The sequence below is a fragment of the Budorcas taxicolor genome, chromosome 2 (genome assembly GCF_023091745.1).
Source record: "Budorcas taxicolor isolate Tak-1 chromosome 2, Takin1.1, whole genome shotgun sequence".
Classification (NCBI taxonomy): domain Eukaryota; kingdom Metazoa; phylum Chordata; class Mammalia; order Artiodactyla; family Bovidae; genus Budorcas; species Budorcas taxicolor.
In genome coordinates, this window is record NC_068911.1 from 149053546 (window position 1) to 149069235 (window position 15690).

The 15690-nt window shown below is 46.7% G+C and overlaps 1 protein-coding gene across 2 annotated transcripts in view; it reads left to right on the forward strand.

The window, feature by feature from the left end:
• The window catches only part of SMARCAL1 (SWI/SNF related, matrix associated, actin dependent regulator of chromatin, subfamily a like 1), a 53042-nt gene extending 37841 nt beyond the window's left edge, over positions 1–15201 (forward strand). For both annotated transcript variants that reach the window (XM_052660999.1, XM_052661009.1), the window contains exons 13-18: positions 3563–3633; positions 7573–7675; positions 9530–9712; positions 10740–10840; positions 11796–11892; positions 14967–15201. In XM_052660999.1, coding sequence (XP_052516959.1) covers positions 3563–3633; positions 7573–7675; positions 9530–9712; positions 10740–10840; positions 11796–11892; positions 14967–15179 — 768 coding nt within the window. In that variant the 3' untranslated portion in view covers positions 15180–15201. The remainder of the gene's footprint in view (positions 1–3562; positions 3634–7572; positions 7676–9529; positions 9713–10739; positions 10841–11795; positions 11893–14966) is intronic.
• Positions 15202–15690: the final 489 nt, after the last annotated feature.

Here is a 15690-nt window from a genome sequence, read left to right on the forward strand (position 1 = left end):
AAAAGTCTAAGAGGTAGGAACAAAGAAAGCAGGTTATTTAAAATTTCCCAGTCCAGGGCTGGCAAAAGAAGTAAGATAGTTATTGGGCTAATATTATGTCTACTCAGTTTGGGGAGCTTCTTTTTTTTTTTTTTAAGATAAACTATTGATTTCTCCTACATTAAAAATACAGCAGATATCTACTGTATAAAGTCTGATAAAGAAAAGTGCGTATAATATGTAGCATTTATTAAACGTTTTTTATCATTATACTATAAAAAATAAATTGACCCATCTTTTGATAATTTTGGCATATATCATTTGGGTATTTTCTTCTATTAAATCTATGTATATTTTGCTTTAAAATATTTATTATTTATATATCAGTATACATATAACTTATGTATGTAATGAGCAGAGTATTTTTTTTTAATCTTTAATTGGAGGAGGTGGTTGTTATCATTCAGTCACTAAGTTGTATCCAACTGTTTGTAACCCCTGGACTGCAGCATGCCAGGCTTACCAATTGGAAGATAACTGCTTTATAATGTATTGGTTCCTGCCACACAAAAGCATGAATCAGCCATAAGTATACATAGGTATCCCCTCCCTCTTGTGCCTCCCTCCCACCCCTATCCCACCCCTCTACACTGTCACAGAAGACAGTGTTATACACCAACTTTCTGCTAGCTATCCATTTTACACAGGGTAATGTATATATTTCAGTGCTACTCTTTCAATTCATCCCACCCTCTCCTTCCCCCACAGTGTCCACAAGTTCATTCTCTATGTCTGTGTCTCTGTTCCTGCCCTGCAAATAGATTCATCAGTATCATTTTTCTAGATTCCATATGTATCCATTAAGATATGAGATTGCAACATACGTATTTTAAAAGCAGAATTCGGGTCTTATAAACATACCTCAGGTAGGGAAGAAAGCAGGTTACAAAACTGTATCTGCACTTTTCAGTGTTGTTGTGTGTTTTTTTAAAACATAATATTTGAAGACTGGTTTTCCCCAATGGCTCAGCAGCAAAGGACCCACCTGTTCAATGCAGGAGAGGCAGGTTAGGTCCCTGGGATGGGAAGATCCCCTGGAGAAGGAAATGGCAACCTTTCTGGTATCTTTGCCTGGGAAACAGAGGAGCCCGGTGGGCTACAGTCCATGTGGTTGCAAAAGGGTTGGACATGACTGAGCAACTAAATAACAACAATAATTTGAACACTGCAGAATACTTTCTCACATGTCTATATAATAATTTTATCAGTCTTTGTAGTTGGACATTTAAGTTATTTCCGTTTTTCACTATTCTAAATGACACTACACTGAAAAAGCGGTTTACATCTGAATTTGTGTACCTCCATTTCTATCCTGAAGATAAATGTTAAGGATTGAGTTGCTGTATCACATGATAGGGAGTCCCTGGTGGCTTAGACGGTAAAGAAATCTGCCCGCAGTGCGGGAGGCCTGGGTTCAATCCCTAGGTCGGGACCATCCCCTGGAGGAGGGCATGGTAACCCATATCAGTATTCTTGCCTGGATAATTCCATGGACAGAGGAGCCTGACGGGCTACAGTCCATGGGGCTGCAAAGAGTTGAACACTACTGAGTGACTCACACACACACATCACGGGATATGGGCATATTTGGAAGACTTTTGCTATATACTGACCAAAAGGGTTAGCCCAGTATACCATCCCCCTGCTGCTGCTGCTGCTTCTAAGTCCCCTTCGGTCATGTCCGACTCTGTGTGGTCCCATAGACGGCAGCCCACCAGGCGCCCCCGTACCTGGCAAGAACACTGGAGTGGGTTACCATTTCCTTCTCCAATGCGTGAAAAGTGAAAGTGAAGTCGCTCAGTCGTGTCCGACCCTCACCGACCCCATGGACTGCAGCCTCCTAGCCGTGTGTGATAAGGATGTTTGTTTTCTCACACCCACATCAGTTCTGGGCATGTTAAATCTCAGGGCAAGGTTTCTGAAAGTGCTTTTTTTTTTACCATCTCTCCATCTGTTTTGCCCTCTCCTTTTCTAATAGCAGATGTGGAGTAAGTGTGGGTTGGGGGAAGGATCTGACAGGAGTGTCTGAAGGGGCCCAGGGGTTTATTTTGTGGATTGAGTGGGGGTGCAGTCTGCTCGAGGCATGCGCACTGCCGGTGAGGTCGCCAGATGGGAGCCTGACACTGTCCCGTCAGCATGTCCTTCTAGGGATGTGTTCGGTTGGAGAGCCTCACCTGCTGCCGGGGACCCTTTGAGGGACACGAGTGGACCCCATGTGAGCTTATGGGCCACACACGGAAAGTTGGGCGTGTGTCTGGAGCCTCATCAGAGTCCTGACCACGCCCGAGGCTGAGAAACAAGGCACATGGACACTGACCCGCCCCCCGCCCCGACACACACACACAGAACCACACGTTCGCCATGAGTTCCTAGGAAGTTTGAGTTGTTAAACTGAACTGCTGCCACAAAATAGGAGCAACGGTGGCCACCACCATGACATGCATGTATAAAATGAAATGGACCTGCTAACCCCGTCAGTAGCAGGATCCCCATGGATTCCTGTGGTTCTTGGGTCTTTTTCTTGTTTCTCGTCAAGACCTAGACGAGAGATGCTGCTTAAAGCCAAACAGCGATTTTGACCAGGTGGCTTTTCCCCTCGTCTTGTGGTGTCCGTCATTTAATGTGTGTCCCGCTGTGGCTGCTTCTCTGAGTTACAGTGAGTTCAGGGCCATGGGTGTTATTACTGCTGGGTCATCTCTTTGTCCCATGAGGGAGCTGCCATGTCAGTCACTGGCCTCACAGGGCCCAGGCCCAAACCGTGGGAGCATCTGTAAACCCACACTGGAAGAGGATGGTGGCTCTACCAAGGCCGGTGAGAGTACCTGTCATCTCTGGGAGCCCAGGAGTGATAGTAAACGTTCTCTCATATTATTATGAAACTATTTAAGCACCTCCGGTGTTAGCATTCCTTAGTGGGATTTATTTAGACGCAAACACTAAAGAAAATATGGTTTCTTCTCGAGGGAAGTCAATTGCCTTATGGGGAGACAGGCCAGAAACACATGAATGAGAGTATTGAGATGATACTCAAATAGAGTGGGTGTCAGTTGGAATTGATTCAGCACGTCTCAGAGGTGAGCTCAGTCAGTTGGGCATGGACACAGCTTGGCAGGAGGAAGGGACTAGGGGAACTTCTTGGACCAGTGTCTCATGTAAGTTGTCACCAGACTGCAATACCTGTAGTAAACAGGTGTGCTTAGCAAGGCTGCCTTTCAGCTGAGCACCTGAGCTTGGTATGGATGTTGAGGTACCACCTGAGATGTCCTTCCAAAGAGCTTGTATGTTCCTTGCCTCGTTGGATTCTCATGACAGCTCTCAAAGGCTGACAGGGGAGCTATAACGCCATGTCTCCCAGGGTCCAGACAGTTCCACAGCGTGGCTAAAGCAACCGGATAAGTCAGGGACTCTTGGCTCTGCCACATGATACTGGGACCTATAAAGCTCGTGGTGGCAGTAATTACATCAGTCTGTTGCAGAGTTCTCAGAGTGGGAGACTTTAAAGCCCCCTTTTCTCTTTCCACAGAAGCAGCAGCAAAAAGAAGCCCTCATTCTCTTCTTCAACAGAACAGCTGAAGCTAAAATCCCATCCGTTATGTAAGTGGTCACCAAGTGTCGCTTCTCTCTTCTCTCTTTTTTAAAAAGAAACACCTGTTACCTTAGTCCATCAGGATGGCTTTATTGTTCTGTAAGAAATGATTGTGTTAGTCACTCCGTCATATCCGACTCTTTGTGACCCCATGGACTGTTGCCCACCAGGTTCCCCCGTCCATGGAATTCTCCAGACAAGAATACTAGAATGGGTAGCCATTCCCTTCTCCAGGGAATCTTCCCAACTCAGGAATTGAACCCAGGTCTCCTGCATTTCAGGCAGACTCTTTATCATCTCAGACTTGAATCCTAGTTGCCTTGAATATACAGTTTAAGGCACCACAGCCTCATGGCTCAGGAGGCATAAGTAGGCTTGTAGCTGGAACACCTCCCGGATGTGACTGAGGTCCCTGAGTGATCATGTCTTAACCCAAGGAAGTGGAGCTGAGGCCACTTCCAAGGAGGGCAGAATAACCCAAACACTGAAGTGAAGTGTTCCTCTTCTGAGAACTGTGCTCACTTGCCTGTAGGAGGAAATGAGGGGTTTCATAGAAGACTTAGAAGCTGCCTTTCAGAGAGTCTCTAGTCTTCTCCAAAGACATGTTTCAGCCATCATTTCCCTAAATAAGAAAGAAAGTGAATGTCAGGGTTTGTTCAAAAGATACGGGCAAGTGGCTGTTGTCATACTTGAGTCTCCTTCCGCCTTTTAAACTAAAGCTGAAGTGATGAATTCTGTCCTTAAAATTATTCAGTGACTTGAAAAAAATGTTCTGCTTTTGCTAAAGAAAGAAACCCCCACTGCTTTTCACATATCACTGCGATAGAAGCTTGAAGCGAGTCTAACGACGTGGAGCTTGCCTAATTTTTGTTGCTTAGCATTCGTATGAGACTCCGGCAGGATAATGGTCCAAGTGATTAGGTTACAATGAAAGGAATTCAGCGTGGGTTAAGTTTCGTGGATAAACTGAGCCAGCAGCCTACCCGGCCCCTCACTCAGCCCCTGCATCGCCCAGCCTCCCTGGCCTCTCCCTCTATCCTCCTATGTGGTTGGAGAGTGAGCTCACCTCATTGTTCCAATTGCAGGCTCTCCACATGGACCACTGAGTGTTGGGCGGCCCTCCTTCACCCTCTGGGTACTACCCTGTGTGTAGTACTACCTTTTCATTTATGATACTGCTATGAGACTAATGAACTCCAGGTGTGGTTTTTATAGCCTGAAAACTTCTCTCTCAGACACCAACCGGAATTGCTCCCACCAACCCATTTCCCACGTGCCACTGGATAACAGATGGCAAGGGTGTCAGCTCTTCCTTTGCTCTCTCAGCTTGTGACCTACAAAACCCGGGGTCCCTTGAGTGCTGGCTCAGAGCCACCCATTCCCCCTAGAAATTTAAATCTAGTCATTTCTCCATCGTGTAAAGAAACTTTGGTTAGACCTTGACTTAGTATGGTTATGCTGCTATAACAAAACTATCATCATAGGCCATGTGCCTTAACAAACTTGTATTTCTCATAGTCCTAGAGGCTAGGAAGTCCAAATTCAAGGTGCTGGCAGATTCAGAGTCTGGTGAGAGTTCTCTTCCTGGCTTGTAGACAGCAGTCTTCTTGCTGTGTCCTCCCTTGCAGAAGGGGTGTGGGTACTCTGGGGCTCTCTTTTGTAAGGACACTGGCTCCATCTCCTCCCATAGGCCCCAGCTCCCAATACCATCACGTTGTGTATGTGCATGCTAAGTCTCTTCAGTCCAACTCTGTGACCCTGTGGGCTGTAGCCCACCAGGCTCCTCTGTCCATGGGATTCTCCTGGCAAGAATACTGGAGTGGGTGGCCATTTCCTTCTCAGGGGAGCTTCCTGACCCAAGTATTGAACCCTCATCTCTTGCATCTCCTGCATCGGTAGGCAGATTCTTTACCATTAGGGCCACCTGGGAAGCCCGAACCATCACACTGGGGGTTAGGATTTCAACATATGAGCTAGTGGGCAAGGACACAAACATTCAGTCCCTAATATATCTTATACATAGTTTTTCAAAATCCTATGATAAATTATATAGTGATTTATAGTTTCCAACAGTTCTGAGATCTATTAACTCATTTCACATTTACAGCCTCTTCGTGAGATCAGTTAAACAAGTTGAATAAGTTAAAATGTAGAAACTTGAGTAAATCTCATGTAAATCTTTAAACTTCAGAGTCACACAGCTAGTAAGTAGAAATTAGATCATAAATCTTAAAACTCCAGTTTCCTCTGATAGTTGCTTTTCTTTCTTTCTTTCTTTTTTTCTTTTTTTTTTTTTTGCTGTTGTTGGTTTTCATTTTAATGGACATCTTTCAATATAAAGCCAAGGTTATTGTGGTTGGCAAATATTTCCAGCCTGATAGCCTAGGGATGCGAGGAAGGCAGAGCAGCAGTACCATGTCTGAGACACAGAGGGGAGAAAAGTATTAGGAAAATTGGGGGCCATGATGTTTATGGCCTGAGCAAGTTGATTTTATGGCCTTGGGACTTTTTGATGATGTAGTAATAAATGTTTTTGCTTATATCATGGCAAATTTAATGTCTCTCAAACTAATTAGATTCTATTAGTACCAACAATTCACAGATGGAACTCAACTCCATACTATGGTTGACCATAGTGTTTTTTGAAGATAATTCTTAAATGTTAAGAAGACCGTCCACTTACCTTTTCACCACCTGCCCATACTGTGATAGGAAACCTTAGAGATTTGCCCTCTAAGGAGAGCAGTGTCTATTCTCTGCCCAGACACCCATGTGTGTGTCCTGTCTACTGAGGCTCACCTTCCTGCTGCCTGTGCAGGAGCCTTGACCTGTACTGAGATTGGGAACCCTCTGCAGGGCATTAGTGCCAGGGCAAGCCTTACGGTCTGCTGACTGAGCGACCCTCCTCCCTACAGCTCTTGGTGGTCACTGCCTTCCTTTAAGGCCATAGCTAAAGATAAGGAGCAGAAAGTCAAGAAAACAACACAATGGATAGGGACTTGTCTGGTGGTCCAGTGGTTAAGACTCTGAGTTTCCAATGCAGGGGGTGTGGGATCAATTCCTGATCAGGGAACTAAGATCCAATGTGTCCCACGGCACAGCCAAAAAGTAAATAAGAATAAAAATATTTTTTTAAAAAATAAGTCGTTTAAAAAACCCACAGTGGATGGAGAAGAGAAATAAAGGGAGGAAAAAAGACCACGTAAACAAGGCCTTTTCACCCCCTATTCCTTGGCCTCGAAAAGAATTCACTAAACACTGCCTTAACTGCAGGCCCTGGCATGCAGTCTGCTGTGGAAGGGAGCTGGAGGGCTACGCCTGACCCATCTCCTGAGTATGAGTACACGTGTGCGTGTACATGCTCAGTGGTGTCTGACTGTTTGCTACATGCCTCCTCTGTCGCCCAGGCTCCTCTGTCCCTCAGGCTCCTCTGTCCATGGAATTTCCCAGGCAAGAATACTGCAGTAGGTTGCCATTTCCTACTTACTTCTCAATACTACATTGCCCGAAATTTGATTACTGTCAAGAATCCCTTAATCCCTGCCCAGGCATTTTCAGATCTATAGACAGCACTTCAGTTTTTATTGAAAACACACTTGAATGATAATAGCAGCCAAAGTGAAAACTGTTAATTATCTAGTATGATCTCAGGTTATAAGAATGTTTCAGTAACCTGTCAGAAACATATAAAACATAAAGATACTCTGACTTATTTGTGTTTGGGAGATGACTTAAAAAGTATGGAAGAGTTCTGTACATGGCAGAAGATGACTTCCCTATACCTTCTGAGGGCGAGAGGGAAAGGTCAGCTCTCAGAGGAGGGAGTGGATAGGCCAGGGAGGCAGGTACCCCAAAGGTGTCTGCCATAAATGCAGTCACTTTTCAGTAACTAACTTCAGTCGGATTGCATATGGTTTTCAATTTATTGTTGTCTTTGTTAAATGCAGCGAATATGTCCTGGACCTGCTAGAAAGTGGACGAGAGAAGTTTCTTGTGTTTGCACACCATAAGGTAGTTCTGGATGCAATTACTAAGGAGCTTGAGAGGAAGGTAAGCACCCTTTGAAATTCACCACAGGATGCTTTTCTTGTTTGTGCGTTGGCTGCTGAGTTGTTTTGAGCAGGCCGAGGTCAGATCTGAGCAAAGCAATGAGATGAAGTTTCCCAGAACCATTGCTGAAGACTTTCTGAAGGATTTTTCTTGCTTTTAGAATCATGAACATGTTTGTTTTAACCCATCTTAAAAAAAATTTTTTTTAATTTTAATTGCTTTGAAAGTGAAAGTGTTAGCTGCTCAGTCGTGTCCAACTCTTTGCAACACCATGGACTGTAGCCAACCAGGCTCCCCTGTCCATGGGATTCTCCAGGTGAGAATACTGGAGTGGGGGGCCTTTCCCTTCTCCAGGGCATCTTCCCGATCCATGGATCGAACTCAGGTCTCCTGCATTGCAGGCAGATTCTGTACTGTCTGAGCTACTAGGGAAACCTTCAGTTCAGTTCAGTTCAGTTGCTCAGTCATGTCCGACTCTTTGCGACCCCATGAATCGCAGCACGCCAGGCCTCCCTGTCCATCACCAACTCCCGCAGTTCACTCAGACTCAGGCCCATCGAGTCAGTGATGCCATCCAGCCATCTCATCCTCGGTCGTCCCCTTCTCCTCCTGCCCCCAATCCCTCCCAGCATCAGAGTCTTTTCCAGTGAGTCTACCCTTCGCATGAGGTGGCCAAAGTACTGGAGTTTCAGCTTTAGCATCATTCCTTCCAAAGAAATCCCAGGGCTGATCTCCTTCAGAATGGACTGGTTGGATCTCCTTGCAGTCCAAGGGACTCTCAAGAGTCTTCTCCAACACCACAGTTCAAAAGCATCAATTCTTTGGTGCTCAGCTTTCTTCACAGTCCAACTCTCACATCCATACATGACCACTGGAAAAACCATAGCCTTGACTAGATGGACCTTTGTTGGCAAAGTAATGTCTCTGCTTTTCAGTATGCTATCTAGGTTGGTCATAACTTTTCTTCCAAGGAGTAAGCGTCTTTTAATTTCATGGCTGCAATCATGAGGTATAAATATAGGTACATGTGATCTGTCTGTACATGCAATGACTGGGATGAGTCTCTGGGCAATGATGCTGAGTAGAGACCACAGCCCAGAGTTTACATAGTGTTTGACTCTATATAGCATTTCTGACATGGAACATTTTAAAAATGCAGGCCAGATTAGTAGGGTGAGAGGGAAGTAGGAGGAAAGTGAGCAGAGCTATAAAAGGGCCACGGAGCATCCCTGTGTGGTTAGAACCATTCACTGTCTCCACTGTGAAGACAGATATGTGAAAACCCACGTGTGGGATAAAACTGTATAGAACACATATACATGAGTCTCAGTAAAATGAAAATTGAATACGGCCAGTGGATTGTGTCAAAGTCAGTCTCCTGGGTATAATATTATGCTATAGTTTTACCAATATCGGGCTTCCCTGGTGGCCCAGATGGTAAAGAATCTGACTGCAATGCAGGAGCTGTAGGTTTGATCCCTGGGTGGGGAAGATCCCCTGGAGAAGGGAATGGCTACCCACTCCAGTATTCGGGAGAACGCTGGATAATTCCATGGACTGGGGAGCCTGGTGGGCTATAGTCCATGGGGTGGCAGAGTTGAACACAGCCCAACGACTAACGATACTTCAACTTTTACCAGTATTATCACTGGGGTAATGGACAAGGAATCCCTCTGTTTTATTAATTAATACACACACAAACCTACGGTTCGGTCAGCACAAGGTTCAGTTTGAATGGAAAGGCCAGAAAAAAGCTCGGAAAGCAGTTCAGAAGATGGCTGTTGGAGCTCGGAGCCCCAGCAGCGGGCTTCTCTGCGCACCCCTGCCCAACCGCCTCTCCCCCGGTTCCTGCAGCGCGTGCAGCACATCCGTATCGACGGCTCCACCTCCTCGGCCGACCGCGAGGACCTCTGCCAGCAGTTTCAGTTGTCCCCGGGCCCCGCCGTGGCCGTGCTGTCCATCACCGCCGCCAACATGGGCCTCACCTTCTCCTCGGCTGACCTGGTGGTGTTCGGGGAGCTGTTTTGGAACCCGGGGGTGAGGGGCGCGCGTCCGGGCGGTTGGGGAGGCGAGAGGCGGGGCTTGTGTGCGCTGTCCCTGGTGCTAGCGTCGTGGCCCCTGGTTGTCCGTCAGCTTCATAAACAGATCTTAGGTCTTCACAGCCCCTGCTTTGTAGCAGGATTATCGACTCCATCTGATTATCAATGGGTAGGCTCACGTTCTGAAGGAACCTCCGGATCCACCTCTCCCTGAAGACGCTCAGAGAGCATAGCTGTCACTTAAGGAGAGCACGTGGCAGCCCCGGTCCCAGGCCTCTGCCGTCCCACCTGAGCCCCTTTTATCCACCACCCCTGGGAGCCATTTTAGTGATGGGGCCACAGCAGGGAGACCATGGTGGGTGTTCCCTGGACATGGCCACGGTGCCCACTGGCCTTATCTGATGAGCTGACTACTGTGGCAACAGATGGAAGACATTTGTTGGGACTTGTAAAGTTTTCTCCTCAACTCCAGAAAGAAGGTCTTTCCCTCCTGACATCCTGACTGGGTGTGGCTCTCACTGCCACACACTGGCAACGGCCATAACCATGGCGATGGGGGGCTTAGAGGCAGAAGGCTTCTTAGAATAGAAACCACGGCTGCTGGGTTTCATTGTTCGTTATAGGGTTTACCACGGTATGAAAAAGCCACCCTACCCCCGATCCTATCTGGCCTCTGCCAAGGTACAGTATTTTTATCTATTTAGAAAATAACTTTTCATTCCATGGAGGAGGACAGAAAGTATGCCGGGTCCCCTTTGTCACAGCTGGTGGCAGAGCTGCAGCTCAGCCTCCGTCCACAGTGCCCAGCACCGGGCCCAGCCCTGGGGAGCCAGCCACAGCCGCAGCTACAGATTGAGTTCCCCGTGTTGCCCAGTGCTGTGTTTGCCTCCCCCTTTTGTCAGACGACAGGTTGTTTGTGGGCAGAGGGCTTGCAGGCCCCCAGCCGTGTGACACACAGTGAGGAGGCAGGGCTGTGATGGCCCGAGCAGCCTTGACCTGCCTCCATCCCTCCCCACGCCCCGCAGGTACTGATGCAGGCTGAGGACCGGGTGCACCGTATCGGACAGTTGAGCTCCGTGAGCATCCACTACCTGGTGGCGAGAGGCACGGCTGATGACTACCTCTGGTGAGGCCGCTGGCTGGGCCAGCAGTTGGGCTTGACACCAGTGATGTATTTTCTTTGCTCCCTGAGAGCCTCTGCTTTGCGGGAGCTCTCCAGGGACCCACACAGAAGACTCACTGGTAGTGCCCTCCCCCTTTCATCATGACCCTGTCTGGCCCCTTTGCAGCGTTACTGTGACTGGAGGGGGTGGGGGGAATGTGGAAACCTTGCAGGAATGAGTACTTGGCTCCTTCCCACTGACCTGAGAAAAAGGAGGAGAACTTACTGGGATGAAATGTAGGTGAAATTTTATTTGTAAAACACTCTGTTCCCAGATGTGAAGGCTCTTGCTTAGACAGGAAACACCCCCGTTGTCCCCTTGTGATGTCGCTGGTACTGTAAGGCCACAATTTCAGTGCTGCTGCTGGGCCATCCAAAGAAAGTGGCTCACTTGGGTCATGCAGTGCTTTCTTAGCAGAACTGGGATAAAATTTTCAACTCTATGGAGTTTCATATCCATTACCTAAGAGAAAGATCTCAAAATGCTCTCTCCCAGTTCCATTTCTCCCTTCCTGATAAGAAGTTTCTTGATTATCTAATTTGTTTCCACTGCCTACCTCTGTTTCTAGCATGATGACTGAGGCATCTGACCTTTACTTTGTGTGTGGCTTGCTTCTTCTTCCCTGTCTCTGTTAGTGGATTTGTTATTCAGGCAGCTCATAACAGCACAAGGTCCAAAATTGTGTTGTAATGGCATTTATTTCATACACATCTCCCAGCAGAAAGAGCTTTGAGTCTGATGTCTGAGCCCTGACTTGGTTGGTTTACAATAGACAGGAAGGAGGTGTTTTAGAATGGGTATTCGTGCCTGGAGAGCTGCAGAGATGTGAGACAGTAAGCTGTCCCATAAGCTCGGGGGGGTTGGTCTTATAATCAGTCTGCTGGGTCCATGCACTGCAGCTCCTTTCTTCCCCAACAGGCCCCTGATTCAAGAGAAGATTAAAGTTCTGGGTGAAGCCGGGCTCTCTGAGACCAATTTTTCAGAAATGACAGAAGCCACAGATTACTTCTACAAGGTAACACCAGCCCATGGCTCCCTGCACTGGGGCATCCTGAGGTTTGGAACAGGAAGGTGTGAATCACTCCTGGAATCTCCCCCAGACTGAGAGCCGAAATAAATGGCTACAGTTGTTCTCAGGTCAATCCATGTGTGCATCCCTTTATGGAGAAGTGCTGACATTAACTCCTGCTACTTTTCACATACCCTCCTAGATCCTCCTAAAACCAGGGCCTCCAAATGCTGCCATCAGGCCAAACTGACAAAAAACTCCCAGTGCAAACTGCTAAATTGTTGCAAAAAGTACATAGCACCACTCAGCAGGCTGGCCACCAGAACATGTCCCCAGGCCACAATGGGGAGTGTTTCACATAGGGTGTTGCTTTCATGTACATATTTTCCCCTCTGTAGCTGCATTTTATTCTCAGTGTCTCCTCGTTTTATAAAGCGGTAAACAGAGATTTGCATAGGAGTAAGACTAGCCCACAACTGCCCTGCAAATCTCTGTTTACCCACTCCAATATTCTTGCCTGGAGAAGTCCATACACAGAGCAGCCTGGTGGGCTACAGTCCATGGGGTTGCCAAGAGTTGGACACAGCTGAGTGACTAACACTTTCACTTTCACACAAGCTGGCCCACAGTCACGGGTCACGTGAAGCCAGCTCAAGGCAGAAGGCTTCCGGGCTTGGCCAGCATTCCCTGTGTGACAGCCTCTATTATTATCAAGGAGAGTAAGAGGCCCATGAGCATCCTTCTGTGACCAGCTGGGCCTTGTCAGAAGGGCTGGGAGATCTGTTTGCCTCTGGCGAGAACAGCCTGGGCCCGGCAGGCCTGCCCTGGCCTAGCTCTCCAGCCCCATGGCAGCCACGGCCCTTCTTCCTCCATTTCCATGAAACAAGGAAGAGAGGAGTGAGAGGTGCGAAGACTCCCAGGGCTGGTCTCCATTCACCTGCTCAGGTGGTTGACGAGGAAGGTGAGAATTCAGGAGGTCCTGAGAGGATTGTTTCTAAAGAGTGAACGTGGACAGAGGGCTGAGCCTTGTGCTGAAAGGCAGCCTTGCTCTTCAGAAAACTGAGGTGCCTCCTTCCTGTGGAATCACTGAGCATCAAAGCTGAGTTTAAATCGACACAGTCTTGTAGGTGATTCTAAGACTTGTCTGAGGGTGTGATCTTTACATTTACTTCAAACTAAATTCTTTTTTCAGGGTGTAATTATTGGGATAAATTATACTCGGGGAGATATAAATTATCCTTACAGTTAATCAGCCAATTTTAAAAAACAACTTTATTTTTAAACTTTTAAAGAACTCTCTAATTCAGTTGAATAATGACTGTTTTGACAGAGCCTTGCTTATTATTTGCCCTTTAAAAAGAAAGAGCCTTATTTTTAAAGGATTCTCAACTAATAAGAATAGGTTTATTTATAATCATTTATTTATACTGGCCTGACCCTCAGTTGCTCTGAATTAATTAAGAATTTCTGCCTAAAAGTACAAATGCAAGATAATACAATGGAGTTTATCAATATTTATTTTGATTAGTAATTAAAACTGAAAACTTTATAAACTGTTAGGACAAGAAAATGTTGCCTCCTCGTATAGGAGCCAAAAGCGAAAAAGGTCATGTCTGCCTGCCTGCTGAGAGGGGAAGTGAAATATTTGTCTGATCTTGGAATTTGCTTCCCTTTGTGTGTGCTCCAGATTAGCACAGAGCTTTGCCATCACAGATGCCAATGAACATGGACAGCTACTTCTATCTGGAGTAGGCTGCCTTGTGAGCAGCATTTCCTTGACTTTTAGTTGCCCAGACAAAAGCTTGATGAAGGTTATCGTAGAGGGGGGCACATGGCTGCTATGAGCCTGATCTTAATTACTTTTAATGTCATGTCCCATCTGAATATTTGGGATCCTGAATGGCGAGCGAACGTAGGGCACAGGTTACTGAATAATCTAGAGTCCTTGCAGGATCAGTTTTCAGGAACTTAGTGTCACCGTGGAAGGCTTTCATGAAAGCAAAGAAAGAGTGGCTAGTCGGGTTGAGACCTGCTAGGGCCTGGAAGCAGACTTGGTGAGGTAGACACAGGGTGCCCAGTGACGTGACAGGAGAATCTTAGTAGAGGGCAGTCTAGAGGGAAAAATCAGGCCTGGGCCAGACCTGTGGGCAGGTGATGTGGGAAGAGGCCTGAGGCAGGAAGTGCAGTGAAACCGTTTCAGGTCCAGGCAGGTACAGAGCCATGTGGCCCAAGTAAACAAACTGCCTGCGAGGTACCTAGGAGGGATCAGGGGGAGAAGCCAACCTTGATGTGTGAGATATGGAGTCAGGACACCCCCGTGATCACAAGCCCGGGGGACTGGGTGAGAAGTGGGAGACCATCAAAACCAGGGGACAGGAGCTGGTTCGGAGATGTAGGATTGAGGTGAGAGATGGCTGTGGTTTTTAGACAGGCTTGGTTTTATGGACCTGTGGGAAGTCACTGGAGATACTGAATATGTGCGTCTGGGTTGAATGATGGTCAGGCCTGGGAGTTGAGACAGAGAAGAGGTCAGCAGAGGGGTGAGAACGAGCCCGTCGTGTGTTGTGGTCGTAACCATTGGGTGTGATTTTAGCCCTACACTGTTGTCATCAGCACATAGGCACAGGTGTAATCATTGTAACTTTAGGGTAGTCAGAAATGGGTGCGTGTATCTACTCATCAGTATGTCAAGTGTGTGTTTTATAACCACTCTGAAAATTAGGTATAAACCATGGCTGAACACACTGATTTGAGAGTTGACTTAGCAGTTTAACTAACCTCTTTGTGGAAAAAGGCCTTGGAGGAAGTGAGAGCTTGGGAGCTATTTCATCATTGAGATAGCGATTTGTAATTTAGAAGGGAGAAGCATTCCCAACATAAATTAGTGTGTGAGCAGGTCCTTTGTTGCTTTCACAACCATTTCTTTTTTTTTTCCCCCAACAAGCAGTAGAGAAGAAGCCAGACATGAAGGCAGTAAGGCTGCTCGAGTGATAAATAGTTTACTGAGCTGGTCCCACAGAGGTGGAGGAAAAGTCAACGTTAATGCCTGGTTACTGATGTCTTTTCTTCCTCTGATGAAGGACTCAAAGCAGCAGAAGATCTACGACCTATTCCAGAAGTCCTTCGAGGAAGACGGAAGCGACATGGAGCTCCTGGAGGCAGCAGAGTCCTTTGATCCAGGTTCCCAGGACACGGGAGACACGCTGGATGAAAGCACATTGACGGGCAGCCCAGTGAAGAAGAAGAAATTTGAATTTTTTGATAACTGGGACAGCTTTACCTCTCCTCTATAAGAGGAGGGGGGAAAAGCATTAAAAATCATGGCATTTATTAAAATAACGAAAGGCTTTTTATTTTTTTTGAAGTGTATGCTCCTCTCGTCCTTACTTCAGTGTTGGTCTCTGTCTCCAAGCCCAGTGGGTTACCAGGCCAAGTGTCAGCATTTCCTTTCATTATGTGTGGGTTTGCCTGGGTCTTAATTAATCTTAGCTTGACCTACCGAGAAACAGATAGTAGGTCGTAGTAATGGTGAATCATGTTCTTTAATTAACAAGGTGCTTCCTCCACAGCCCCTGAAATCTAGATTTTTTAAAATGTATTGATTCAGCAAATATTTATAGAGCACTTAATATGTGCCAGGCCCTGTTGTAGGTGCTGACAGGAGTTCACTAAACAAAGAAGGAAAGTACACGCTTTTGCCAAGGTTATCATATTAACAGGAGAGGCAGTATTTTTCTATGAAGAAAGGTAAAGTAAGCTAAGTGTGTAGAGCAGGGGTTGACAAGCTTTTTCTATAAATAGCCA